The sequence below is a fragment of the Rhamphochromis longiceps genome, linkage group LG18 (assembly GCF_057381845.1).
Source record: "Rhamphochromis longiceps isolate RC_006_pf linkage group LG18, R_longiceps_female_GT1.1, whole genome shotgun sequence".
Taxonomy (NCBI): domain Eukaryota; kingdom Metazoa; phylum Chordata; class Actinopteri; order Cichliformes; family Cichlidae; genus Rhamphochromis; species Rhamphochromis longiceps.
The window spans coordinates 3,796,329-3,824,083 of NC_140574.1; the positions used below are offsets into that span (position 1 = coordinate 3,796,329).

A 27,755-nucleotide genomic window follows, 5' to 3' on the forward strand; every position below is an offset into this window, starting at 1 on the left:
CGGTGTCGCTATCTCCCTCTCTCTGTGCGTCTCATTGCTATTATCCAGCCTCAGCCAGCCTCTCTTTGCACTTGTGCTCGGGGTCTGAAGAGGCTCTCCAGGGCTCTCAGACAGCATCATGCAGCTTCACTGAGTGCACATGAGGTTGCATTTTTATTTCTTACTGGAAAACTCATCTGTGAGCCAAGCAGGGAAGAAAAACAAGTGTGCTGTCTTACAGTTGTGACTGCAGAGGAACCGTGCAAGCTGATGACAGCAAATGTTCTCAGAGAATTATAGACGATCTAGTGTAACGTCGAGGTGGGAATCACCAGACACCTCACGATACAATATTAAAACAATACTTGACTCTGTCAATATTAGTGTGATTTGTTACATTTTGCAATATGCTGAGTATTTGGACTAAAATATATTGCAATTTATCACCTTTTTTTTTTTTTACTGCAAATTACATCCTCAAAGTTAAAATGTATCAAAACCTGTTTTATCCAATAAGATAAAGTTACCTCACTTCAGTGTTTTCTTTTTGGTGCCAAATGAGATTATCAAGAATGGCAACATTGTCACTAAAACCAACAAATGTTGCCATAAAACGGAGTCGGTCTGTTATCAGTCTGTGATTGAATGTGGTCAAGCCAGCAATTATACGCAATCTGTTTCTGATAATACAGCAAATACAGTGATAAATCATTGAAAATCACATATCTGCTTCCGTCTAAATAGACAGAAATTGAAATTTAACAGAAATTGACATTTAACTATTACATTTGCACTTCACAGCCTTCCTGTTCTATAGGAATATAAACCAGAATACAACCAGCTGGCAGCCAGTTGAGTCCCCTCGTGTTGAGCTCATAGACTGAATCATTCAGACTGATGGAAACATTTGTGCTCATTTATAAATTAAACACCATTTGCAAACCTTTTACAATCTTTCCAAGCGTGACTGCAGCCACTTAGAGAAAGGTCGCCTCCTATCATGCGACCTTGCAGCCCCGTTATTCGTAGTATCCTGGCGTATTTGAATGTATCTAATCAAATATAAATATATTTTCCCTCAGCCCGTGTTTCAAGTCGTAGAGTTTTTGGGAACTGTTTGCAGTTGCGGATTAATCCATATTTGGAGCTCTTTGGTGAGTAATTCCAACAGCAGAGTGCTGTATGTGGGGCTGAGTCATAGTGAAGCGCGGTGTGCATTCATGGTAATGAAAGAACATGATGTGCCCACGTGCAACCATCATGTTGTCTTCAAGATTTACAGCTCTTCAAATGGAATATCACTTTAGTCTCTATCACAAATTCATTCCAGTGAAAATCTCACCAGAAGACACACCAGAGAGAATAAAAGGCAGATCGCCGCTCTAATGTCAAAATTCTGTGCAAAATTTCTTTCAACTTGTTTATCAGATTGGGAGCAAAACTAATCTCCCGCCTCGTGCAGATTTCCTCTCGTGTTTTTAAACAGTGAGTCTTTAAGATGTAGAACAGGGCCAGCTGGTTCGTTCGGAGCCTTTCCAGCTATTAGACTTGTCCCTCTGTCATCCCTTTGGCGTAAAATATTCCAAAAAACCTGCAGGGCTTTTGAGCATGTGCGTGCCGTGTACTGATGTCACTGTACGTGACGTTCTGGTTGGTTCTAATGTATTCAGTATCTGAAAGAAGCAGTTGCTTGGCTCTGGTGCGGCTCCCCGAGGCCAAAAGAATCCTGAGGGATGCTGCATCGCTCCCACTCCAAATCTGTTTCTGCTTTAGCCAAGTGGCACCGTGTCAGTACAAAAATCACAACACAAACTCGTTTACTTGTGATGTTCCTGCGAGCGCGGAGGCTTTGGAGGATCCTGCTCGAGGAGCTTAGGCTGGCAGAGCTCAAGCCATCTTTTTTAATTCATTTCTCACACACACAGCCCCTCGTGTAATTTCTTTTTAAAGGCTTTATTTCTGTTCCTTCGATAATTTACTGTTGATGTTCTCTCGTTTATTATTGAAACATTTACATGCATCAAACATAGTTTTTGAATTTATCCATAAAAAAGGCTGTTTCCACTTTTTAGCTGTAGTTCAAAGCATTTAGTTTAAAAGTGAAACAATCTAAAGTAATGATGTGAAGAGTTTACCTTCCTTCCTGTGTTTCTGGACGTAGATGCTGCTGTACTAGAAGAACTCACACTGATCAGCGTTCATCTCAGTGCAAGCTGACATCAGCTGATGGCTCAGCACTTCCTGTTTTCCATATGTTGCCGTGTAAGGTTGGGGAGATCCCAGGACAAACCTTTGCCTATAAACTGCTGCAGGAGTGTGTTGGACTGTTAGGTTTGAGCTAATAAAACTCAAAGTTGTGGTTCATGGGGTGATGGCCTCGTGCTTTTACGAGGGTTGTTTACAGCAGAGTGTGAAGTGGCTGGAATGAGAATTAGCGCCTTTAAATCCGAGGACCCGGTTCGCTCAGAAAAGACCGTCCACTCTGGATTTGAAGGCTTCAAGTAGAATTCAGATATTTGTTGTTATTCAAGCAGCTGACTGTGAAGCTGAAGCTGTTGATGTACCGGCCTGTGAACAATGCTGGCCTCACCTTTGGTCACGAGCTGTGGGTGGTGACAGAAGAAATAGGAGCGCAGATAGCAGTGTTGGTGAGCTTCTCCTGAGAGGTGACTGGGGTCAGCCGTAGACACAGGGTGAGGAGCTTGATCATTCAGGAGGCTCTGAGTAGCTCCTACTGGGAGGAGACCCCAGGCAGACCCGAGGCATGACAGCTGACAGATGAAGTGTCTCGTCTGTCTTAGGAAAGCATCAGAGTCCTCCTGAAAGACCTGGGGGAGGCATCAGGGGAGAGGAAGATCTGAACACCTCTGCTTAGTCTGCTCCCTGTGGACAAATTAACGGATGGAAGTGCCAATCACAAAAACAGTTCAATAGTCAATGTTTTTTTAACACATTGTGATTTGTCGGTATATGCAGATGTTATGTTATTGTTCTGTATTGTGTCTTTTTGTCATTTCAAAGCGATGAGATGATTCATTTTTCTCCCCAACAGGAACGACTGGTGTTATCAGTCCTGCCTCGTTTTGTAGTTTTGGAAATGATCAACGACATGACAAATGTAGAGGACGAACACCTCCAGCATCAGTTTCACAGAATCTACATCCACCGCTACGAGAATGTCAGGTGAGGGTCCAACAGCAAAACACCTGTGTGTGCCCCGATTAAAGACATTTGAGAGTTTTTGCTCTTAAGAACAAAACTGTGACATTTACGTAAAATGTGCAAAATCTGACATCACAGAAAATGTCATCCTCATTAAGTATCATAACTTTTAAGAAGTGAGCTGGATATTAAAGTGACATTTCCGTATTTTATTCAGCATTCTTTTCGCAGATGTTAAAGGCTTCACAAACCTCTCCACGACGCTGTCAGCGCAGGAGCTGGTGCGAATGTTGAATGAACTCTTTGCACGCTTCGACCGCCTCGCACATGTAAGAGCTTCTCATCCCAAATGCATATGTGCATATAATCTGATTTTAGTCTTGAGATTTGAATCAATTTATTTTCCCATTAAAAATATTCACTCATCTGTGCATTAAAGGATTAATAAATCACATTTCTTTAGAGATACCTCTTAGCAGATCCAGGAACAGTGTGTTCTGGATCAGGTTAATAACCTTTACCTAACAGCTGATTACCTGTCTGTGGTTAACTTTTGATTTACTTTCACTTATCTTATGAACCTCCTCTGAAAATGGCCCAAACAGCAACGCCAGCTTGGCCAACATTTGTAATGTTGTGTGTTGACTCATAGCGTTGACTCAGGGTGAGTCTGGATGCCTCACCTCAGCCACGGGCCGCATCTGTCAAACACTACATCACCTGATCTTATGACTTATGGCTGATTATGTGGAGACTTTTTGTACGATGGGACTCAAATTTTGTTCAAATATTTGGTAAACTGTGTTAGATAGAACTGTTTAGTGAAAGTCAGCTTTAAAGGCGACCAGTTTAAACTGATAATCTCATAGATCCTATAATGTTCAATCAATATTTAGATTGAAACACTTTTCCCAATATATAGTTTGTGAACACTTGCTTTATGGTTAAGTGAAAGCAAACTCTGAGGATGTCACTGTGGATGAGGGAGGTGTTTTTCCACAGCGTCGCCAGGTGTCGCTCGTGGGGATCATGTGATCGTTGGGGTTCTCTCTTTGTTATTGTAGTATATTAACCTTGCTAAATGCTAAAGAGTTCTATAAATGCAGCTGCAATAAGCTGCATTGTTGTGGCAGACTTGCATCTTGCTAGCTAGCTGGTAAGGAATTGCAAGGATAGCTTCTCAGCTCCTTTACTGCCACCTTCTGGCAATAGAGTGTACCATTCAAGATGCTGGTTAAAAATACATGCACATACACCATAAATGGTAACATAAACTCTTTAATTTTTGCTTCTGTGTGGCAGGCTATCACTAAAAACTATTTTCCCAGTTGTATAAAAATAATTACTGAAAATGAAGCATAAGAATAGACTTTGCAGCTCTTCTTTTTCCACATTGTTTGATTGTGCGTGTATGATTTTGGAGCCCAGAGCTCATCTCTTCTGCGACAGCCTCTCATGGCTGTCGGGACTCATGAAAACTGAATAAAGACGCTCCAGTAGAATAAATATTTATTCAAAACAACACAGTGAATATCTGATTCAACATCCACTGTGTACGACTCAGCTGATATTAGATTGCAGAACATTTACATTATTATTATTGTACATTATTTCAGACTGTCACGCTTGGGCGGTCGCAATTTCACAGTCAGAGAAGGAATTCAGAGATAACCTGATATGTTTTCTGTGTTTTCCTTTTTTTTCTAATTTCTACTGATCTTTAATTCTTATTTCAGGTATAGTCATTGCTTAGGTTTTCTGCCTTTATGGTTATGGTGTTTGTCTGTTTCAGGAGCATCACTGTCTACGAATAAAGATCCTTGGAGACTGTTACTACTGTGTGTCTGGTCTGCCGGAGCCTAGGCCGGACCACGCCCACTGCTGCGTGGAAATGGGCCTCAGCATGATCAAAACCATCAGGTGCTGTCTTCTTCTACTGTCCTTTCTTTTTAACAAAGCTCCTTGTTGTAGGGAAAGGCTTTTACTGCAGCTGTCATCAGTTGTTTATGCCTTTAGTTTTACCTTAAATAGGTGAACAGTAGTTCAGTTGATTTCAGATCAGACCACTTGTTTTCCATCAAAGACTCCTGTGTTGCTTTTACAGTATGTTTTTGGTCAGTCCACTGACTCACTGGAAGCTGGAAGCCATGCATGTCCATGCAATAGATTGATCTTCCTGTCTTACTTTGATTTCTCTAAGTAACAGTGCCAGAGCTTTTTAATTTATTTTTTTAAAATTCATTCTGGTTTCTAATTTCGAGAGTGATCACTGGTTTGCAGATTATGCACTAATATGTTGGATATCAGATTGTTCCCTGTACTGTAAAGTCTTTCTTGGATGGCAGGCTTGGATAAATATATGTCTTCCTCATGTAGAAATGCTTTTGTTATCTACCATGGAAAGGATCCTGCGATCATCCACCGCTCTAGGTCTGTTTTATGTTGCATCGCTCCTCGGCACATTCTTCTTTTTCTTGTCTCATCAAGCTTTAAATTTGACGTCTCTTAATGTTGCTGCGATCGCTCTAGTGCATTTGTTTTTTGTTCGTAGCCTGAGGATGGCCTGTTTCACTGGCACAGAGAGCTCTGTACATTAAAAGTGGATCTAATTCCAATATTTTTTAAGAATCTGCACTTTTTGATTGAGTGGTACTGATATAAATAAGCTATAAGTTAGATGTAGTGTTTTAGCTATTTTGTCACTGATTTTTCCTCCCATTTTATAAATGCTGACTTTTGGCCTGGTCGTGATTTATTATGGGATTGAGAGGTATTAGCATGCAGTGCATCTTGGTCTGCCCTAGATTGCCAGGATACAAAACGCCAAAATCGTCATACTGACGTTTCACAACAGGATTTTCTCTAACCAGTGAGGGACATGGGTTAATACACCTTTTAAATAGGTGTGTATAAATACACATGTGACTACGAATACATTTTTAAACCTTCTTCTCTGTAACTTTAAAAGATAAAACATGGTAATAAAAAAAAAGTACGTTTATTTTGGTGCAGCGGGAGAGAAACCCTTTTAAATCAAAGTCGAGTTTGTCTGTTTTTGTATGAATAGAGCAAATTCATGGTGCAATGAATTCATTGTAACTGCAGGAATCATCTTAGAAGAATAAATGTCTTTTACCCCGAGGACTGTCCTAGTATCTGTTCTGCTTGGAAAAGCCTCCCTGCAATATTTGCATGCAGCTGTGTTTCAACACAAAATCAGTATCAAATAATGTACATTTGAATTAACAGATGCATTGCTGAAATGCAAGAAAACATGTTTGTAGTGCTTGTATTGTATTTTGCAACACACAAAAGGGCTTTATAGATCTTTGTATCAGACTGTGAAATGAGTAGTTCATAGGAAAGGAGAAAGAGTCAGTTCTTCTTTGTCTAAAAGGCTCACAGACGCTGGAGTTTGTGCTTTGATTTATTTTATTTCAGTGATCCTCGGTGCTGCTGTAGCGTTTTAACCCCTTGCATTGATATAAGAGTGAGAGAGGAGAGGACTGATGTTCAGAGGAAAGAGACAGATTAGGGTTGATAAGCTGTGAGATTTGTGCTCAGTATCATCATGTCAAGATGGTGAGCTGTGCACACTTTTTGCTGCGACACCAATCAGTTTTGCAAAAGCTGGAATAAGAGGAGATGGGTTTGCTTATATTGTCCAAATAAAGCAGGTTTTTACTTGTTTCTGAGGGATTGTAAAGCATAAAGGTGGGACCACATTGTTCCCGACTCGTCCAATAAACAGAGGAAATACTAACCCCCTTCCTTAAAAGTTGGAACACCTTAAAAAGTGAATAAATGAATGCAACGATTTGCTGGACTTTTGGGAGGGGAATAATATTCCACTGTTATCTGAGAGGAATCCAGCTGCTCAGCTGTCCATGGTCTTATTTGTCATAAATTTCACTTAATGGTGTTTCTGTTTGTGAAAGGTCTGGACTGCAGCGAGCCATGAAGCTGTGCTGTTGGATTAGCTCCAGTATATGATTTAGCATTGTCTTGTTGAAATGTGCAAGGCCTCTCCTGTGACAGATGCTGTCTGCATGGGCACAACCTGTATGTACCGTTCAGCACTGGTGGTACCTTTCCACATGTTCAACCACCATACCGTCAGAGTTTCAGGCTTTTGAACTGAGTGCTGATGACGAGCTGGACGTAACTCTTTAGTTAGTTCACGATGTTCTTTCAGCTGTTCATTTTTGGCACCACTTTACTTTTCCAGCCTCTTTTCCAACTTTTTTGCGACATGGTGCTGCCATTAAAGTCAAAATGAACTAATATATTTAATGTAATAGTGAAATGTCTGAGTATAAGCATATATGTTTTATTGTGAATAGAATATGGGTTTATGAGATTTTTCAAAGCATTGCTTTTATTTATGTTTTACACAGAGTCCCAAATTCACAGTCACAGTCGTCAGTAATCAAACACGGTTTTAAACACTGCTGTGTGCAACTACATGTGGTGATATAATCACACAAAGACGATGTTGGTCGAGTTTACAGAATCCAGCTAATGTTAGCTAAGCTTGCACCAGTTTCCTTCTTTCCTCGTATTTGTTAATGCAGATTCTGGTCACACGTTGCTGAACAAATGCATGAAGGCTGAGAGTAAGCTGACAGATTCTAGTACAGCATCTTGTCATACTGGTTTACAACTTCCTGTTACACAGATTGAGGCGTTGGTTACATTTTTGTGAATTTCAAAAATTGTCAGTCCTCATTGTACATTAAAACTAGGAAGACATGTTAAGCCGTTAGCAGTTAAGGCAGTTGAGGTGGGAATGTTCCAAGGTTTCTGTATCTTTAGGCTATTTTAGCACATCCATCGCAGCTCAGCAGGGGAGCACAATCAGGGAGTACTAGTACAAAGAAACCTCACAGAAAAAAGTCCAAAGTTACGATGTGAAGCTCTCACATGACACCTGGAGGTCTGAACCAAATGTTTGGGAGGATAGAAACAGGAGGCTCCGAAGACAGTTCAGTCTGCAGAAATTCTCTCTCCCTGTTTTGATGTTTATCGCCGTCTTTTGTTGAGGTCAAGACTCAACACAAATCTAAAACTAAAAGTTTGTCTGGTTCACCAAACACTGCCAACGTCTTCTTAGATGGATAGTTTGTTCTATCCATCCATGGCTAACAGTTTTTCTGTTACCTAGACGGTTAGATTTTATTTCGAACATGCAAATATAACTGAAATAACAAGAAAAAAATAAGAAAAAAACTTAAAAACACGTTTTCATGAATATCTCTGTCTACACAATGTCTATGCTCAAAAAGGAGTAGGATGAAGTTTACACTTTTCCTGTTCCTACCCCCTAATTTCAAATTTCATTACTTACAAATTAATATTTAGAATTCGACATATTGTCACCCTCACATTACTCAGTCATTAACAATGTACAGTAGGTGTGTTTACCTCTAAACACTGCTATAGACGAGAAGATGGGATTTTCAAATGAAGGTGTTTACAGCTGAATGCAGGGACAGAAGTGGAGACAGACTGCACTGTTTGTTAGGCACAAAAACACACAAGCGAGTATATCTCCTCTGACCTGCTCCTGTTAGCACTAATCAGCTGTTAGTGCTGATTTGAAACCTCAGCAGGACGTGTTCACAGAATTACCTGAGTCTCTCACAGTCTCGGTCGTTGTGTCCTTGGGTAAGACACTTCACCCGTTGCCTACTGGTGGTGGTCAGAGGGCCCGGTGGCGCCAGTGTCCGGCAGCCTCGCCTCTGTCAGTGCGCCCCAGGGTGGCTGTGGCTACAATGTAGCTGCCATCACCAGTGTGTGAATGTGTGTGTGAATGGGTGGATGACTGGATATGTAAAGCGCTTTGGGGTCCTTAGGGACTAGTAAAGCGCTATATAAATACAGGCCATTTACCATTTACCATATAATAAGGTTTATGCCTGCCTGTGTGATACGGCCTGTTTAAGAAGTCTGTGCTCCAGTTTTAGCGAGTGAAATCCTCGTGTGTTACTCGTCTCTGACGTAGCACTAAGTAGCACATCTGTGCATGTCGCCTGTACATCTTATAGATACAGCTTGCTATTAGCCGACAGCCTCATGTCCAAACATATTTCTAATAAAAAAATTAACATGATGGAGCCGAACCACAAACACAGTTTTAAACCCCTTTCAACATGTAAATTAATCAGAACGGGAGCTATATTGAAATGTATTGATTTTTTTGGTATAGTATTTTTTTCTCTCTCTTATTTTCTTTTCTAAATGTACCTGTATATTGTTTACATGTTTGAAATAAATCACCAATCAAACTGTGGTGTCCAGAAACAAAGGATGGTGTCACAGAGGCTATATACATTTTTTTCCATTTAAAATCTGTGATATTTACAAAAACCCTTTAACTGATTAAAGAACAGGAGACCCCCTTACTGCTGCAGACACGAGGTCGAATGTGGTGTGTGCGGAAAACTTACAGATTGGGGATGATCAGGACAAAAGTCTGGGAAGAAGCCCTGCTACTTCCAGATGCCACCCACAGATTTCCATTAAAATCTGTTGTCTTAATTATTATTTACTCTACGTCAGCACTCACAGCGCTTTATACAACGCATCTCATTCACACATTTACACAAGCATTTATTTTCTGCCTCTACGTCAGAGGTGTTGAACTCCAGGCCCCGAGGGCCAGTGTCCTGCAGGTTTTAGATCTCACCCTGGGTCAACACACCTGAATCAAATGATTAGTTCATTATCAGGCCTCTGGAGAACTTTGAGACATGTTGAGGAGGTATTTTAGCCATTTAAATCAGCTGCGTTGGATCAAGGACACATCCAAAACCTGCAGGACACCGGCCCTCGAGGCCTGGAGTTCGACACCTGTGCTCTACGTGCTCTCTTAGACGGCAGCATCTCGGGGGTTCGCTATGTTGCCTGAGGATACTTTGGACTAAAGCAGCCAGGGAATGAACTACCAACCTTTTGATTTGTAGGTGACGTGTATGTATGTATATATATATATATATATATATATATATATATATATATATATATATATATATATATGGAAAGAACTTCCTGGCAGAGTCAACACAGTATCACAGCATCTTCATTCTCCTCCTCCTCTTCGTCGTTAGCTGCAGGTTGTTTGTTAATTTCTACTCCAGGTGTCGTCTAGCAGCTGACTGACTTTAACCACCTGTCACAAACACCCAGGATGCCTTTCACCTCACATTCATTGCGGCTCTTATGAAGCATGAAATAACGCCAGGAGGGAGGAAGAGGCGTGACAGGCCTGTCTGCTCCTCGGAGGCTGTTATCAGCTGCACTCTGTCCTGCTTTTATTGTGTTTCAGGGAAAAATAAAGTACGAAATGAGAAAGTAATTTATTAACAGGTGCGACGAGTCTACAGAAACAGTTTTACCTCTTTTGTTGAAGTGCCACAGATATGCCTGAACTCTTTTGTGTTCGTTTCTTGGTGGACTTGAACGGTGTTTGCCTGGCAGCATTATCTGTCTCCGTGTTCTGTGTTTCTTTAGTTTCACCAAAGGTCAGTTTCATGTATATTAATCTGCTGAATTAATGCCGTCAGTGTTTTTCACAGTACGACCCAAAGTGACCCCTGAAATATTTTTAAATTAATGCCAGACGTGTGCCCCTGAAGTCAATTAGATCAGCTTTTTTAAACTCAAATATACATACCTGCGTGTAATTTTACACTTTTTTCAAAATCATCCATTGTTACCTTCATAACCTTAATTCAGTTTATTCACAGCCTCACAACGCTTTATTTTCATTGTATTTTCATGCTCATGTAAGTGGTCCAGTCCACTTACACACCACATTATATATTATTTTGTATTCTGAAACAGTTAAACATGTTTCAGGTAACTTTTGAAACGTATTTCTGGGAGTATTTGAATGGACTGTGATTGTAAATGGATCTGGGAGTGACTACATGCCTGGTGTGCAGTCAGGGGAAGCCCAAAACATTGTTGAGGGGTGTCAACATTTTTTACATGGGGGAAAAATTCTGGGATAAGATTTGTTGGTTCATCTAAATTCACAGAGCAAATCTTTTAATTTTGTGATTTTTTTAAAATTCAAGGTACGTACAGTACGGTACATCAGCTACGTCAACAAAGCTAAATCACACGCTGGCATCATCTGTCATGATTTTACATATAATAACACAATAAAAATAATCTGGTCCTCACCAGGTCTGATAATATCACCTGGATGAACAGTAACACACGACAGATTTCACCATCTAATTATTCATATAAGCCAGAATGCAGAAACAGTGCATGAGCTCACAGCATGATTCAGCATCTTCTAGAACAGGGGTGGGCAATTCCAGGCCCCGAGGGCCGGTGTCCTGCAGGTTTTAGATCTCACCTTGGGTCAACACACCTGAATCACATGATTAGTTCATTACCAGGACATGTTGAGGAGCTAATTTAGCCATTTAAATCAGCTGTGTTGGTTCAAGGACACATCTAAAACCTGCAGGGACACCGGCCCTCGAGGCCTGGAGTTGCCCACCCCTGTTCTAGAAGCATTTTTAGCGTTAATAGCTGTATGACTGTATCAGTCTCTCACATCGGTGTGGAGGATTTTTTGACGTAACTTCCTTTCATTGAGTTTAGTTAAACTCTCTCAACAGCGTGTCACAGCATTTCAGTCAGATTGAGGTCTTTGAGTGGAGCATTGCAAAACCTTGGTTCGTTTCTTTTTCAGCCACTCTGCTGTAGATTTGTAGATGTGCTGCTTTTCTTGTGATCTTTGCAGTTTGAGACCGATGGCATTTAACTCTAGGGGCTGTGGCGTGCCAAGGTCCTGTTGTTGCAAAACAAGTCCTAAACGTCAGCCCTCCACCACCGTGCTGACCGTTGGTATGGGGTGTTTGGTTAGTGTTCTGCCCTCCCTGTACGCTGATGCCCAGTTTGGCAGATAGATAAACAGTTCTTCAAAAGGAGAGGCAAAGGCTTCCAGTTCTCATTGCAGGGTTTATTTGTCTCCCTAATGAAGGCACTGTAAAAAAGCATATATTTCTCATGCTCCAGTACAGCCAACTTCAGAGCTAATATTTTGTGTGCTGGTATCAACTTGGCCAGACTCCATGAACTTTTCCTATATTTACTAGAGAAACTTGAGTACACAAACCTGCTTCCTCCCCCTAGTGGGGTGGTGGAGCTACTGCACCCAGCAGTGGCAGCACACTCCCCGCCTGGTATAATGAATTATACCACTACCCATTCCCTGGATGTAGTAGTAAAACAACCTCCGACACTGGCCGCAAATACACTTTAGGAGTGCCATTCTTGACTACCTTCACTTCCACCTTACGCACTCTATGATCTTGGCTAGGAAAGGCTTTAATCACAAGTCCAACAGGCCACTCAGTCCTTTTTACTTGCGAATCCTTCATCAGTACAACATCTCCCACTTGAAGGTTTGGCTTCTCTGTTGTCCACTTTCTCTGTGTTTGAAGCGTGGTCAGATACTCCGTTTTCCACCTCTTCCAAAATGCATCAGCAAGTGCTTGGACCCTTTTCCAGTGTTTGTTGGACAGATCATTAACATCAAAATCCCCAGAGGGAGCAGTCAACGTATCTCGTTTCTGTGTCAACAACATTGATGGGGTGAGAACTGCCGGTGCTTCTGGGTCAGAAGACACTGGGACCAATGGTCTTGAATTTATAATGGCGGTAACCTCTGCCATCAGGGTGACAAGTGTCTCATGTGTGAGGTACGATGGATTCAGCCTCAGAAGAAGAGCATCTAAGATTCGCCGAGCGATACCAATCATCCTCTCCCACACCCCACCCATGTGGGAAGAGTGGGGAGGATTGAATATCCAAGTACACTTGTTGCTTTTAAGGTAATTCCTCACCTCAGAATCTGATGTGTCAAGTCTGAGTTCTTTACAGGCTCCAGTGAAATTTGTTCCCCGGTCTGATCTGATTGTTTTGATCGGCCCTCTTATGGCAATGAAACGTCTGAGCCCATTGATGAAGCTTGTAGTGGTCATAGTCTCTATAACCTCAATGTGCACAGCTCTGGTAGTCAAACAAGTGAACATTACTGCCCATCGTTTACTTTCCGCATGCCCTCCTCTTGTTCTTCGGGCAGTCACCATCCAAGGTCCAAAAACATCCAACCCTACATGAGTAAATGATGGATCTGGTGAAAGTCTTTCAGATGGTAAGTCTGACATCTTCTGGTCCTCCATTTTACCTCTCAGCCTTTTGCAAGTTACACATTTGTGTATCACACTAGATACAAGCCTTTTCCCCCCAATCAGCCAAAGTCCTGCCAACCTAATAGCTCCCTCCGTGAAATGGCGTCCTTGGTGCGCAGCCTGTTCGTGATATCTTCTGACCAATAATGTAGCAATGTGCGTCTTGGGAATGACCAGAGGATGTTTATCATCAAAAGACATATCGGCTGAGGACATACGGCCGCCAACTCTTAATAGCCCATCTTTGTCCAGAAATGGTGTCAGCTTTCGCAGTGGACTTTGTTTTGGGATTCGGTCCCCTTTGGCTAGACACTGCAACACCCTTGCAAAGGCATCTTGTTGTGCAGTTTTAATGATCACTTTTACTGCTTGTTCTTCTTCATCCCCAGTGTTGCCACCATGTGTATCTGCAACACTCCTTGCCTTTTTGATTAGTGTGGAGACTGCACGAGTCAAAGCTCTCCAAGTGGAAAATGTAAGAAACCTTTGAGCTCCAAGCGAGCTTTCTTTAACCATTGAGCTGAAGGTCGTTACTTCAGAGCGAACTTCTGGATCCACCTCCGGATGTATCAGCTCAAAGTCATCACTCTGGGGAAGGAGTCGTTTTGAAGGGCCCAATAGAAATGATGGTCCAGTGAACCAATTGGTGCCTTTGAGAGCTGCAGCAGTTGTTGGCCGAGTTCCATGGTCTGCTGGGTTTTCTTCAGTGGTGATGTAATGCCACTTATCTGGACGAGACGACTTTCTGATCTGTGCTATCCTGTTTGACACATAGACATAAAACCTGCGTGAGGTGTTATATATGTAGCCCAGTACTATCTTGCTGTCAGTATAGTACTTCACAGAATGAATGTCAATATCCATTTCATCTTGGATGAAGACTGCCATTTCAGTTGCCAAAACCGCAGCACAAAGCTCAAGACGGGGCACGGTGTGCGCTGGGTGTGGGGCCAGCTTTGCCTTTGCCATAACAAATCCCACGTGGATATCTCCTGTTGCAGAAATTGTTTTCAAGTAAGCCACAGCAGCTATAGCCATGACTGATGCATCTGAAAACACGCACAACTCTCTGTGCTGAGTCTGTGTAGACAAAGACACTGGAACATATAGTCTTGGGATCTGGAGCTGATCTAAGTCTTTCATAGAGTCTTTCCAGAGTTTCCAGTGTTCTTGTTTTGAAGCTGGCAATGGTGTGTCCCAGTCATACTGTTCAATGGAGAGGTTTCTCACTAAATGTCTTCCTCCCACTGTGACTGGCACTACAAATCCCAAAGGGTCAAATAAACTGTTCACTGCAGACAAAATCCCTCTTTTTGTCAAGGGTTTCTCCTCCTTCGACACACAGAAGGTGAAGTTGTCTGTTTCCAGATTCCAAATTAGACCTAGACTCCTCTGAAGAGGTAGTGACTCCACTCCTAAGTCTAGATCTTTCAAATCCTTGGCCAAGTCTTCTGGTGGGAATGCTTGCATAACACTGCTGCTGTTCGATGCAATCTTGTGTAGCTTAATGTTTGATTTAGCTAGCATCGCTTGGGCAGTGCGCAGGACACCAGTGGCTTCTGCTTCATTAGGAAAAGATGCAAGTCCATCATCCACATAAAAATTGCGTGTGATGAACTCCCTTGCACTGGTAGTGGAGTCATCTGCTTGCTTAGCAGCTCGTCTGAGGCAGTAAATGGCAACTGCTGGTGATGGACTGTTGCCAAATACATGTACTGTCATTCGAAACTCTTTCACTTCTTTCTGGAGATCATTGTTTTCATACCATAAGAACCTCAGAAAGTTGCGATGTTCCTCGCACACCTTGAAGCAGTAGAACATCTGCTGCACATCCGCTGTAACTGCTATAGGTTCTCTGCGGAAGCGGATCAGAACCCCAAGGAGAGTGTTGTTCAAGTCGGGTCCACTCAGGAGCACATCATTGAGGGAAACCCCTTCATGTTTGGCACTTGAATCGAACACTACCCTTATCTGTGCATGTTCAATGACTTCTGGTGCGCCAAAACACTCTTCGAGTCTCTGCCACACCATCTGAAGACCTGCAGTGGGATTGTTTATGTACGCAGCCCTGACTCGCTTGGCTTGTGCTGCTGATTGTGGCCCGAGCCATTTGGATAGCAGGTCTAGCTCTTCTTGAGGTGTTACACCCAGATCTTGAATTGAACTTAGAAAGGAAGCCTTCCAAGCCCAGTAATTTTCTGGTCGATCATCAAACCTCAGCAGGCCTGAGCTGATCATCTCTTTCCGTATCAGGTATCTCGTTAGATCAGACGTGTCAGCATGACTACTCCTTACAGGTGTGGGTGTCCATACCTTAGACTGAGGATGGTGATATCGATCATAGTTTGCTGGCTCGCCTCCATAGCTCCAGTTGCAAGATTCTCTCTTTGGGCTCAAAGCACGGAAGACTGGCAAAGGTGTGAATTCTTGGTTGTTGCTCCTACTGGGCTGATGGATACTTGGTTCCTTGTGAGCTTTTGGTGTTGCATCGATGGCCGTGGCTGGCTGTGGCACCAGAGAAGATAGGAGTTCTGGATGATTAACTTGTGGAGTCTGCAGATCGTCGCCGAGTTCTGACTGTTGCTGCACATACTCTTGGACTCGTTCTAATGGGCTGATTTGCTGCATGCCGTCCAGCTGGGGCTGTTGTGGGTGCTCACTCTCTTGCGCAGATGCTTCCCAAGCTTGAGCCTCAGCTAGGGCTGCTGCAGCTGCCTTCTGCGATTTGAATACGTGTAGCTCTGCATCCAGATCTGCTTTCTTTTTAAGCTGCTCGGCCTGTTGTTTTAGGATGCTGGCTTCCTGCTTAGCAAAGGAGAGCTGAGCACGGGCAGCTTCTGCTTTTGCTCGTGCTCTGGCGGCAGCAGTAGATGATGATGTAAGCTGGCTGGAACGTAAAGAACTGGACACTTTTGACCTTGTTTCCAGCGTCTCATCCATCCTTTCTTTTAGAGAACTATCTGGCTGATGAGAATGATGCTTTTTTACTGTTCTGCCCTCCCTGTACGCTGATGCCCAGTTCGGCAGATAGATAAACAGTTCTTCAAAAGGAGAGGCAAAGGCTTCCAGTTCTCATTGCAGGGTTTATTTGTCTCCCTAATGAAGGCACTGTAAAAAAGCATATATTTCTCATGCTCCAGTACAGCCAACTTCAGAGCTAATATTTTGTGTGCTGGTATCAACTTGGCCAGACTCCATGAACTTTTCCTATATTTACTAGAGAAACTTGAGTACACAAACCCGCTTCCTCCCCCTAGTGGGGTGGTGGAGCTACTGCACCCAGCAGTGGCAGCACAGTTAGTTTTAAATGTTGTGCTTTACATTATGGATAAACTTCTCCATTTTGGTCTTGTTCTTCCAGAGCACAAACCTTTACAAACCTAAGACTTCCATGTTCTTTTTTCCCGTTCTTTGGGATTTATTGCAGCCGTCAGTAAACCCTGTACTGGCACAAAGCAAAGCTGTACAGCTAATCTTCTCTTTCCACTGTATTAACAAACATGGAGCGGCTAGCCAGTCAGTTGCAACCTCTGTCTGTTGTTTGTTCGTTCTTCTTGCCAAAAATCGGCTAGTTTTCTCCGTTTCTTCTCAGTACATTAGTTTAGCGCCGTAGTCCTGATTTATATAAGAGTACTATGCCAAAAATTAACTGCTTTTTTCCCGCTTTCTTCCAGATACGTGAGATCACGGACGAAACACGACATCGACATGCGTATTGGGATCCACTCCGGCTCGGTACTGTGCGGCGTGCTGGGACTCAGGAAGTGGCAGTTCGATGTCTGGTCCTGGGATGTGGACATCGCCAACAAGCTGGAGTCTGGAGGCATCCCAGGGTGAGGAAACGGAAGGAATTTTCTGTGGCTGTTTTTATCTCCAGTTGGATTATTGGCAGTGGACAGACGGAAAATTCACTCACATAAAACATGGCTCCAGAGAAAGCAAACGGATGTTTGGTAAAGATATGTCATGGCCAGAGCCGAGCAGGAGATGCGATTATGCTGAGTCCCTCGGTCATTTATTTTTATCCACCCTCATATAGTTTTTAAAAGGATAGTTTAGTGGCATAATATGGGAATTTTTTAATCTTCACGTTCCTGTTGTTCCTGTTTGACCTTAAAAGGCAGATTATTTCTCTAAGTACTGATTTAACATTTCCTGCAAGCATCTTTTCCCATAAACTTCTATATAATCTGACTCGTTTTTTCACCCGTCACCTCGTGCTGCAAATTATAACGGAAGCAAATTTGTATGTCTATGTCTGTATGTATACATGTCTGTATGTATCTTCTCCTTAACAGGTGGGCCAATCGAGCTCGAGCATCATCATGTATATAGTGATTATTAACATCTATATGTATTAAAAAAGCATTTATTATAAATCCCAGTTCTTTTGATTTTTCACATTCATCACCCTCCTGTGAATGTGATGTTACATTCTACATTAGTGTTTGTTTCATGTCACGTTCATGTTTGTCGCCCATATGTTACGTAATGTTCATCAAATGTGTATCTGAGGTGGAATTTTGTTCCAGTCATCACTAAATGCATCTCCACTGGTTGCTGAGCCTGGTTCTGCCAGAGGTTTCTTCCTGTTGAAAGGGAGTTTTTCCCCCTGTAGGCAAGTGCTTGCTCACAGGTGTGATCTGATCATTGGGATTTTCTCTGTGTTACTGTAGGTGTTGACCTCACAATATAAAAAAGATCCTCAAGAAAAAATCAGTACCTGGTGAAGAAAGTGAAACATTGAACAGCAAATGTTTTTCACAGGAATTATTTATGTCATGGATTCACTTCAGTTCAAATGAATTCTAGTCAAAGCGGTCATCTCAGAGTACATGTAAGGGAAGATCCTGCAATTTTAGCAAGAGAACTCCAATGAGCTGCTCTTGATGTGATGGTGGGAAAGAAGATTTCTAATAGGATGAGGCTCAGGGAGGGGCAGCTTCGATTGGCTGGGTGGGTGAAGGGAAAGAGAAAATGAATAGAGAGACCACAAATAACACACACAATAAAACACAAAGTACAGGAAACAGAAGACAAAAGCAAGACAAAGCCAGAACTGAATTATGGATTTACATCTAATCAGCGACATGATTACATTGTATCTAGGGATACTTCTTTCCCTTTGGGCATGATGTTTATATATATATATATATATATATATATATATATATATATATATATTGCAGCCATAGAGGCTGGGGTCTATCACACCAGGCAAGACCCCAGGTGCAGGCTGTGTAAAGATGCCCCAGAGACAATCCAGCACATAACAGCAGGGTGCAAGATGCTAGCAGGCAAGGCATACATGGAACGCCATAACCAAGTGGCCGGCATAGTGTACAGGAACATCTGTGCCGAGTATAACCTGGAAGTCCCGAGGTCAAAATGGGAGATGCCCCCAAGGGTGGTGGAGAATGACCGAGCTAAGATCCTGTGGGACTTCCAGATACAGACGGACAAAATGGTGGTGGCTAACCAACCGGACATAGTGGTGGTAGACAAACAGAAGAAGATGGCCGTAGTGATCGATGTAGCGGTTCCGAATGACAGCAATATCAGGAAGAAGGAACACGAGAAGCTGGAGAAATACCAAGGGCTCAGAGAAGAGCTCGAGAGGATGTGGAGGGTGAAGGTAACGGTGGTCCCCGTGGTAATCGGAGCACTAGGTGCGGTGACTCCCAAGCTAGGCGAGTGGCTCCAGCAGATCCCGGGAATAACATCGGAGATCTCTGTCCAGAAGAGCGCAGTCCTGGGAACAGCTAAGATACTGCGCAGGACCCTCAAGCTCCCAGGCCTCTGGTAGAGGACCCGAGCTTGAAGGATAAACCGCCCGCAGGGGCGTGCTGGGTGTTTTTTTTTTTTTTTATATATATATATATATATAGCCATTTTTTATCTTTACTGGATAGTAAGTGCAGGCATTAAGTGGGGAGAGAGCAAGCACGAAGCAAAGGACTGTGGGTCAGACTTGAACCCAGACCACTGTGGCCTGTGGTTACCTTCTCACCCACTGAGCTAAAGTGGCAAAAGATGTTTTAAATATGTATGTTTTTTCTCCATTTCAGGAGGATCCACATCTCTAAGGCAGCTCTGGATTGTTTAAACGGTGACTACGAGGTGGAGGAAGGCCACGGGAAGGACCGCAACGACTTCCTTCGCCGCCACAACATCGAGACGTACCTGATAAAGCAGCCCGAGGAGAGTCTGCTCTCCCTGCCGGAGGACATCATGAAGGAGGCGGCCAGCTCGGCCGACCGTCGAGCCAGCAGCGCTACCTTTAACGAGGCCTCGTGGAGCCCCGAGCTCCCCTTTGACAACATCGTGGGGAAGGAGAACGTAAGTCCCGCCACTGCTTGTAATTCAGGTCATGATGTATGCACTTTATCACCCTGCCAGAGAATGTCTGTCTTTGCAGCAAACTTCTTCTGCAGTGATGATTAAACTGTTATCTTTAATTCTACGTTCGGGGGAGGGGAATGAATTTTATCTGCTCGTTAGCTAATGACATAATGACCCCATTTCTGGGTTCAAATGTTTCCTTATGATGAATGGGAATCTCGTCTCTTTAATATTCTCCAGTGCTCCGTTTTTTTTTTTTTAAACTGGCACAAGCCCACCAGACCTATTTAATTGCCATTCTCAGCCTGGTTTCTTCTCAGCCTGGTAGGACCCAGGTGCTGCTAATTAAATGCCCTTAATTAATTGATCATCAGCAAGTGTAAGCACCTCTATAAAAGCAGTTTGTTGGTCTGGAGCATTCAGGCACGTGCAAACATTACAGCACGAGTGAAAATCCTCGCAAATTCATCCCATAGTCAGATCATGCAATGCTCAGAGACATGCACAAACCTGAGTTTTTTCTTTCTTTTCCTGTCATACAATATTACATTCATGACAGTACAATTAGAAAAGATTGAACAAATATGGCTTGTTTGGAAGTGGAGACGTTTGGCCATAGCACTTCATACAGCACAGACGGTCAGCGCGGCGCTGCAGGGGTATTGATTTGGGCTTGGCCCAAACTGAGTCATGCAACAGGACAATGATCCCGAGCACAGCAGCAATGGCTGAAAAAGAAAATGTTGCGAAGGTCCAGCCAAAGTCCGGACCTCAAGAGAGCTGTGCAAAAATGAAGTGATGCTGCAAAGAAGAGTGGGACAGATTTTATCCACAGAAACTGATCATTTGATCAAGTTATTATCAATAAAGGTTGTTGATTAAGCTATTTAATCATATGGCGTGCCTAGTTTTTCGCAGGACTCCACGTCATATCAAAACTGTACATAAGCTAATCCTTGACAAGTTTTCCAGCGATGTTAGATTCAACGTTAGAGCAGCGACTTTGTAAATCCTCGTTTCATCGACGCCTGAATGCTAAACTTTACTGTAACACCTGTTAGAACAACCACACGCATCTTTTTATTGGAGCTAAACAAATTTGGACTGTTTTCAATTGTCTGTGCTTGTTTTCGTTTTGGAACTGAAGCATTTGGACCCAGAAATGAGTGAAGATGCCAGACGAAGCAAGTAGATGGGAGGAAATAAACTTCTGTTTCATTTTTCCTGATGATATTTGGACGACTAGAATACTCTTGGCCAGCTTGTTTGCTTTAACTGAGTTTCACTGCAGGATGAAGTTTTTTGTCACGGCGGGCGTTTTTTAATTTATTTATTTGTTTTTTGTTTACAGTGCATGGGATCTTCGCAGTTGTTTCGCCTGTTTGTTGGTTGCTTTGTCCTTTTTGGGGGGTTTTGTTTTCCTGGGAGCGAGTGGACAGCTTTCTGCAGAGAAAATGTGTTACTGTGGTAACGCATCACTGCGCGCCAGCCTTCTTTTTATTTTTTATTTTCGGATGACGAGCTTGTGATTGTGTGGCCCATTTTAAACATCCTCCTCATTTCTTCTTCATTTGCCTGCCTGTGACAACAAACCAGCCCCCGGAGGGGTTTTGTGTTTTGTCTAAGACGGTTGAATTTGGAGAGAGTGATTGAAGGTTGAGCTTGTTTCACATTTTCTTTCTTTTTTTTGTTGAACAATGTGGAAGGGAGAGGGAGAAAAACTAACAGCTGATGGATGTTTGTGACAGTTTCAAATGGTGTTCAGAGAGTTTCCTGTCAGGAAATATCTGAAAATATGTTAGAAAAATGTCCTTAAAACATCAGACACAGGCTGATGAATGCATCATTGTTTTTGTTTTTTTACAGTATCATTTAATGCAGTTTTCTCTGTTTGCACCGTTCACAGATCCTTTTGCCTCTATAAGGAGCTAACACACCGGTTAGATATATAGTCATAGACTGAGGAAGAGAGGCGTGCAACTGCAATGAAACAACATGATGGCGCTGTAAAGTCTGATTGCTGTGTCTTGTGAACACTGTTGGGCATTTACCTTGCAGTATAAAGCCACCTTGAGGTGACTGTTGTTGTGATTTGTGCTGCATTAATGAGCTTGAACTGAATTAAAGGCAGGATTACGTGTTGTGTGCTGCCAGGTTCATGGGCGAAGGCGAGGCTGTGTGGTTCGGGTAAATTGTGAAGATCTTTTTAAAGGAAACTTCTTAATCTGCTCTTGAGTTGCCATCTTCAGGTCTTTGAAAGACGTTTATGCAAGAAAAAAATGAAAGATTTGTTACTTATCTTTTCTTTTAGAAGATTGTGCTGTTTGAGCTATGTTGCATTGTGTTGCATTAGTATGCCTGAGTAAGGCTACCAAATGTTGAGGGCATTACATTTTAAGTGTGCGTGTTAGTCCCCATAGGGAAATAGTTCCTCTGCATTTAACCCATTCACCCAGTGAAGCAGTGGGCAGCCACCAGTGCAGCGCCCGGGGAGCAGTGTGTAGGGACGGTACCTTGCTCAGGGGTACCTCAGGGTAGCCGTTCAGTGGAGTCGAACCCCCGACCTTCCGATCATGGGGCCACCACTCTACCTACTGAGCTATCCCTGCCCTTACATGGACTACGTTGCATATGAAAATGGTGTGATACCTTTTTGATGAATTAAGTACCAGCGTGACCTGCACTGAAACCGAGACGACTCTGCTCTTGTGCTGCTTTAATTGTTGCGACATCATTGGGCTGCTTTTCTCTTTCTCTCGGTGTTTTGTGCTCTGCAGTGATTTGAATCAGGCCTAATTAACCATCAGCTTAACTGAGTTCTTTCCTAAATGAGGTTTTAAAAACACCCCAGATATTTTATGCTGAATGCATGTGCTGTCTATATCCAATAGTACTGATGCTTGAGAGCAGAGATGTCTTTGAAAAGTAAACCTGGAATGCTTCGACGACAGGGTCATAAAGTCTCGTCTTTTAATGACTGACAGACACAACAGCGCTCAGCTGTAAACGACTAAAGAGGTGTTGTTGTCACCCTGCTGGGTGGGTGGTGTGGACACCCCGGTTTGTGGTTACTTGAGAACGAGCCAACGTAGGATTTTGAAATTACACCACAGGTGCAGCTACTAAAAATCTCAGATGAGTTAGAATCTCTGTCACCTCGACCTCAGGGTCAAGGTCAGTTTTCCAAAACTCTTGTGAATGTGATACTCCTGAAGGAAGTGTTATCATAGGTGCATCTACTGGGAGGCTGATGGGTAACACTGGGGACCATGCTTGGAGTCTTTCATGATGTGCATGATGTTATTAGGGGGGAGGTTTCAATTTCTGGGAAAAGACGGTAAAAAAGATATTTGCAGCTGAAGCAGTGTGTGTCCATTTCACAGCCTCACCTACACCAGCAGCATCCTTTGTTTTGTCCTCTTTACAGTTCTGCACACTGGAGTAATATTGGGAGGGGGGAGGCAACTCTAAACAGCGGCGTCTTCTGCTCATGCATGACTCTTTTTTTATTCTCAGTCCTGATCCATGGCCTATGTTGTCTGAAAGGATCATAAGCAGGACAATCTGCCTTAAAGTGGAGATTTCAGATTTTTGTATATGACGTGATGGAGAAATGAAAAATTCAGAGCTCTTCTGTGTTGCATTTGAGCTTCACGTGAAAGGTAAAGTAAAAGCGGTGATTAGTGAGCATGAGCATTTCAGCGTTGTGAAACTTGAGCTGTTGGATTTCGTTCTGGCCTTCATCTTGGAGGAGGAGGTGCAGTTATTCTGATGTCTCCTTAGCTTTGAAGTTTACATTTTCTTCACATTTCGTATGTATTTTTCTGTGTATCAATTTGTGTAACCACTGCTGACTGAGCTGCTGCCCATCTTTGAAGGCTGAAATATTTAAACTTCATTCAGTTCATTTTATGTCAAGTCAAGTCAAGTTTATTTATAGAGCACATTTAAAAACAACCAAGGCTGACCAAAGTGCTGTACAGTAAATACAGATAAAAATACAATAGAACACAATTTCGTAAAACACCTCGCTGATCAAATAAAAAATAAATAAACAAATAAATTAAACCTTTCTAAAAGCCAATGAAAAGAGGTGAGTTTTAAGAGCAGTTTTAAAAGTTTCTAGGCTTTTGGAGAATCTGACGTGAGGAGGTAAACTGTTCCACAGTCTGGGTGCAGCCACAGCAAACGCCCTCTCTCCCTTTGTCTTTAATTTATACCTGGGAACATCTAAAAGCATCAGATCGGCTGACCTCAAAGATCTCCTGGGGCGATAAGTACTAAGGAGTTCTGACAGGTAAGAAGGTGCAGTGCCATTTAAAACCTTAAAAGCCAGCAGTAAGATTTTAAAATCAATCCTAAAAGCAACTGGGAGCCAGTGGAGAGAGCAGAGAACCGGAGTGATGTGGTCTCTTTTTTTTGAACCGGTCAACAGGCGAGCGGCAGCGTTCTGCACCAGTTGAAGGCGATGTAGACAGGAACGATCTAGGCCAGCATAGAGGGAATTACAGTAGTCCAGCCGTGAAGTAATAAAAGCATGGACCACTCTTTCTAGATCGTTCCTCGTCTGTGTTTTATCTTTTTCTTTGTTCTTGTAATTGGAAAGGTTCTGCAGAGTTTCCTTGTAAACACATTTTATTTAGTTACTTCCAGGTGTCTGATGTATCACAGTAAATGAATGTGAGCTTGTTTTGCTGTATTACACCTGACAGTGTGTTAGTGTTAATGTAGATGAGGGTGCTCGGTCTCTGCAGCAGATTAAACTCTGACCGTTGTCTTACGCATACTTGGACGTATCTGCTGTCCTCCCACAAACAAAGACATGTCATCGTGCATGATGATGGGAGGGGGATTAAGAATGCATTCTCAGGCCACATTAGCATTCCCAGATTGCTTTGATCGGACGAGCTTTTTGTGTCCAGCGCTGCTGGCCGACACCCAGCACCACAAACATGCCGCTTGGCGAGGACTCGTTGTTCCTCCATCACAAAGTGAATGGCGCCTTCCTACAGCTTCTGCTCCAGGCCGTCGAGCTTCACGTTTCATCAGGATAACTGGAGAAGGCGAACAGTTAGCCAAACAGTTAGCTTAAGATTTCATGTTAAACACATCACCAAGCCATTTCAAAACCCTGCAGAGATAATAGAGATAATGAAGACTTAATTTAGCATCAAACTTGAAACGTTTAAAAGACATTTATAGAAGTAGGCTGTCGACCGCGTGTGATGCATCAGTGTCTGCGTTTTCTCCTTCGTCTCTTTTAGTTTCTTCCTGTTTGGCTTCCTTTGTTTTTATTTACTGCAATTGTTCTCTTCCCTCCTTTGTTATTTGTCTGATTTTCTCTGTGCTGTGTACTCCAAACGTGGTTTTGCTCTGTCATCGTTTTCCTTGTTGGATAGAAAATAGACTTCTTTTCCTGTCCTCCTTCTCTCTTCCCAAATGGTTGCAGCAGATGGCCCCGCCCCTCCCAGAGCCTGGTTCTGACTGAGGTTTCTTCCTGCTAAAAGGGAGTTTTTCCTTCCCACTGTCGCCAAAGTGCTTGCTCATCATATGATTGTTGGGTCTAGCTTACAATCTAAAGCATCTTGAGGCGACTGTTGTTGTGATTTGGGGCTGTATAAATAAAATTAAATTGAGTTGAATAGACTGATTAAAGTTCCCGTGTGCTTGTCTGGCTGGCTGTGATTGAGTGCACTCAAGAACGTTAAACACAAACTTGACAATTTCCTTTTGATTTCATGGACATTCAGGTCATAAATTATACATTACAATTATTATAATACATACTATTATAAATCATAATATGTATTTAAAAGTCCAGTCACAACAGATTGCAGTCTAACACTGTATATTCTACACGTTTTTATGAATACAGCGCTGTTACAACATGCGATGGTAATGCCATATTTTCGCTCCTTATGTGAACAGTGAAATGTGTCTCCGCTCTCAGCGTGTGCCAAATGTGCAGAGCTGCAGTTTGATTGTTTCATCTCCTGCAGCTCCGAGCTGACAGCAAACTCTGCAAACTCGCCTCCTGTGTATACGAGGCTGAATGCAGCAGGAGTTTACAGCGTCTGATGTAAGCGTGTGTTTGGATGCAGAGGAATGGTTTTTCTGAAAAGTGCCACTTGGTTTTTTTTTTTCTTCTGGCACAATGAAAGCCTGTTAGAGAAGTCAATTCAAACAGTGGCTCTTTGCATATCAAAGGCTCCTCGGAGGAGTTTCAAAGCATCTCTTTAAAAAAAAACACTTTTATTTTCTATTGCGTTGCTTTCCTTGGAGCTCGAGTTCTCACTGCTGGTTTTCTGTGACCCCCGTCCTTCACTCCTATTGGTCTGATTTGGCTGGCACGATACTGGTGCACGCCTGTGTCAGTCAGACAGGAAATAAAGGGACTGCAGTACAACAAGAAGAGTTCAGTTATGTCTTGGCTGCGTCCATTGTTATGACATGAATATTTGAAGGCCGATAATCGGTGTAAACGTGACTCGCCACCGCATGGTCAGCGTTTCTGGAAATGAATCACCGTCTTGTTAAGTGGCCGCTGCTTCTCTGCTGCAGGGAAATAAGTACTGTAGAAATGAGCCGACACAGTCGGATGGCAGTGGTTGACGTAGTCGTGAAATTAAATCAATTAATTAGTGTTTATGGACACTTGTCTTCATTTACTTGAACATTATTCTGTATCAGACCAGTCTAGCATCAATTCATTTGTGTCCATGTGCATGAAGTTAACATTTTCCACTTTTGAAAGGTGAAAACGTCGTCCCACACAAGTTCTATATTTTTAAAATATGTTCTTACTGAAATGAGAGTAAAACTACTGGATTAGATTAGAGATCAAATATAATGAATTTATAAGCTGTTTCATGGGTGAGTGAGGGTTAGTCCTTTCCTCAACAATTAATAAGGCAGAGAAGTAGGAATGCATTTTTCCCAGGAGGAATATAGCACCAGGGATCACACGGTCAGTGAATCAGATGTGATGTGAATCGTATGCTGTGGCTTTAACAACCCAGCTGAACATCTATAGAAGACTTTGGACCAACCACCACCATCAAAACACAGGATATGGGGATAATTTTGGACCAATGGTGTCCATCCCTCTAGCAGTAATTCAGAGAATCCACATGAAGGCCCGACACCTTGTTAAGTGTACTCACACTAGGAGATCTGTAAGTCCAGGAAGTTTGACAACTGCAGCTGCTGCATTTCTTCTGTGTTCTCATCATAAACTTTAAATAAGTCAATAAGGCAACTAAAGTATACTAAAATCTAACTGTCCCGTTAGCTTAGAAGCTCGTTTTTCTTGCTTTAGTAGCCGATATTTAAACAAAAACACTAGAAATACTCAGCCTATGTTTGACTCTTATGCTAAGATTGAATGACTGACTTCTCTCACCTGCAGTAATCTGACTTTATGCTCCTTTTCTTCAGCCAGGACGCTGACAGCAGCTTTCACACTGACATGGGCACTAGGAGCTTCCATTAACTGTACACAGCTGGTTGAAGACATGCAATAACACATAATAGCAGATGATTCACCGATTTCACAGGCAGCTGACTGAAGCAGCAGGTAACAGCTCTGTGCTGATAACTGTTATAAAAACAGGATTTAGTATCTGCGGCCAACCATTATCTTCCAATTATCCTGTGTTTTATTGCGTAAGACACAGATAGCCACTGAAGAAATGACATCATATCCTGTGTGTCACTGTGATTACGGGAGCTATCGTCCATCCGGGACTGATTGCTATCATGAAACTCAGAAGATTCGTCGCGTGCCCTGAAATCGTACTCGGAGCTCCGTGTGGGCTCTGCGCCGACTCAGTGGCTCTGTCTCTACCTCTTTCATGCTTCACTGTGTACCTGCCGGCGCCCGTGATGCACAGCACAGTCGCAGTGCTTTCGCCTCGAAGGAGCTTCTGCGTTTCCTTAGAAGACCCGGTTACTCCGAGTCCCCGCTCTGTGAAATCCAGGCCAGAAAGAAATGGGTTCAGTTTCATGTTTCATTTCAGCTCTGCTCAAGTCTCACGTCTGCATTTGAAATGAAAG

General features: G+C 42.7%; 1 protein-coding gene across 1 annotated transcript in view; it reads left to right on the plus strand.

Moving 5' to 3' along the window:
- Positions 1 to 27,755, plus strand: part of adcy8 (adenylate cyclase 8 (brain)) — a 142,227-nt gene that overhangs the window by 50,988 nt on the left and 63,484 nt on the right. Inside the window, exons 3-7 of the mRNA XM_085388505.1 lie at positions 3,032 to 3,162; positions 3,359 to 3,470; positions 4,934 to 5,061; positions 17,033 to 17,191; positions 19,427 to 19,697. Coding sequence (XP_085244631.1) covers positions 3,032 to 3,162; positions 3,359 to 3,470; positions 4,934 to 5,061; positions 17,033 to 17,191; positions 19,427 to 19,697 — 801 coding nt within the window. The remainder of the gene's footprint in view (positions 1 to 3,031; positions 3,163 to 3,358; positions 3,471 to 4,933; positions 5,062 to 17,032; positions 17,192 to 19,426; positions 19,698 to 27,755) is intronic.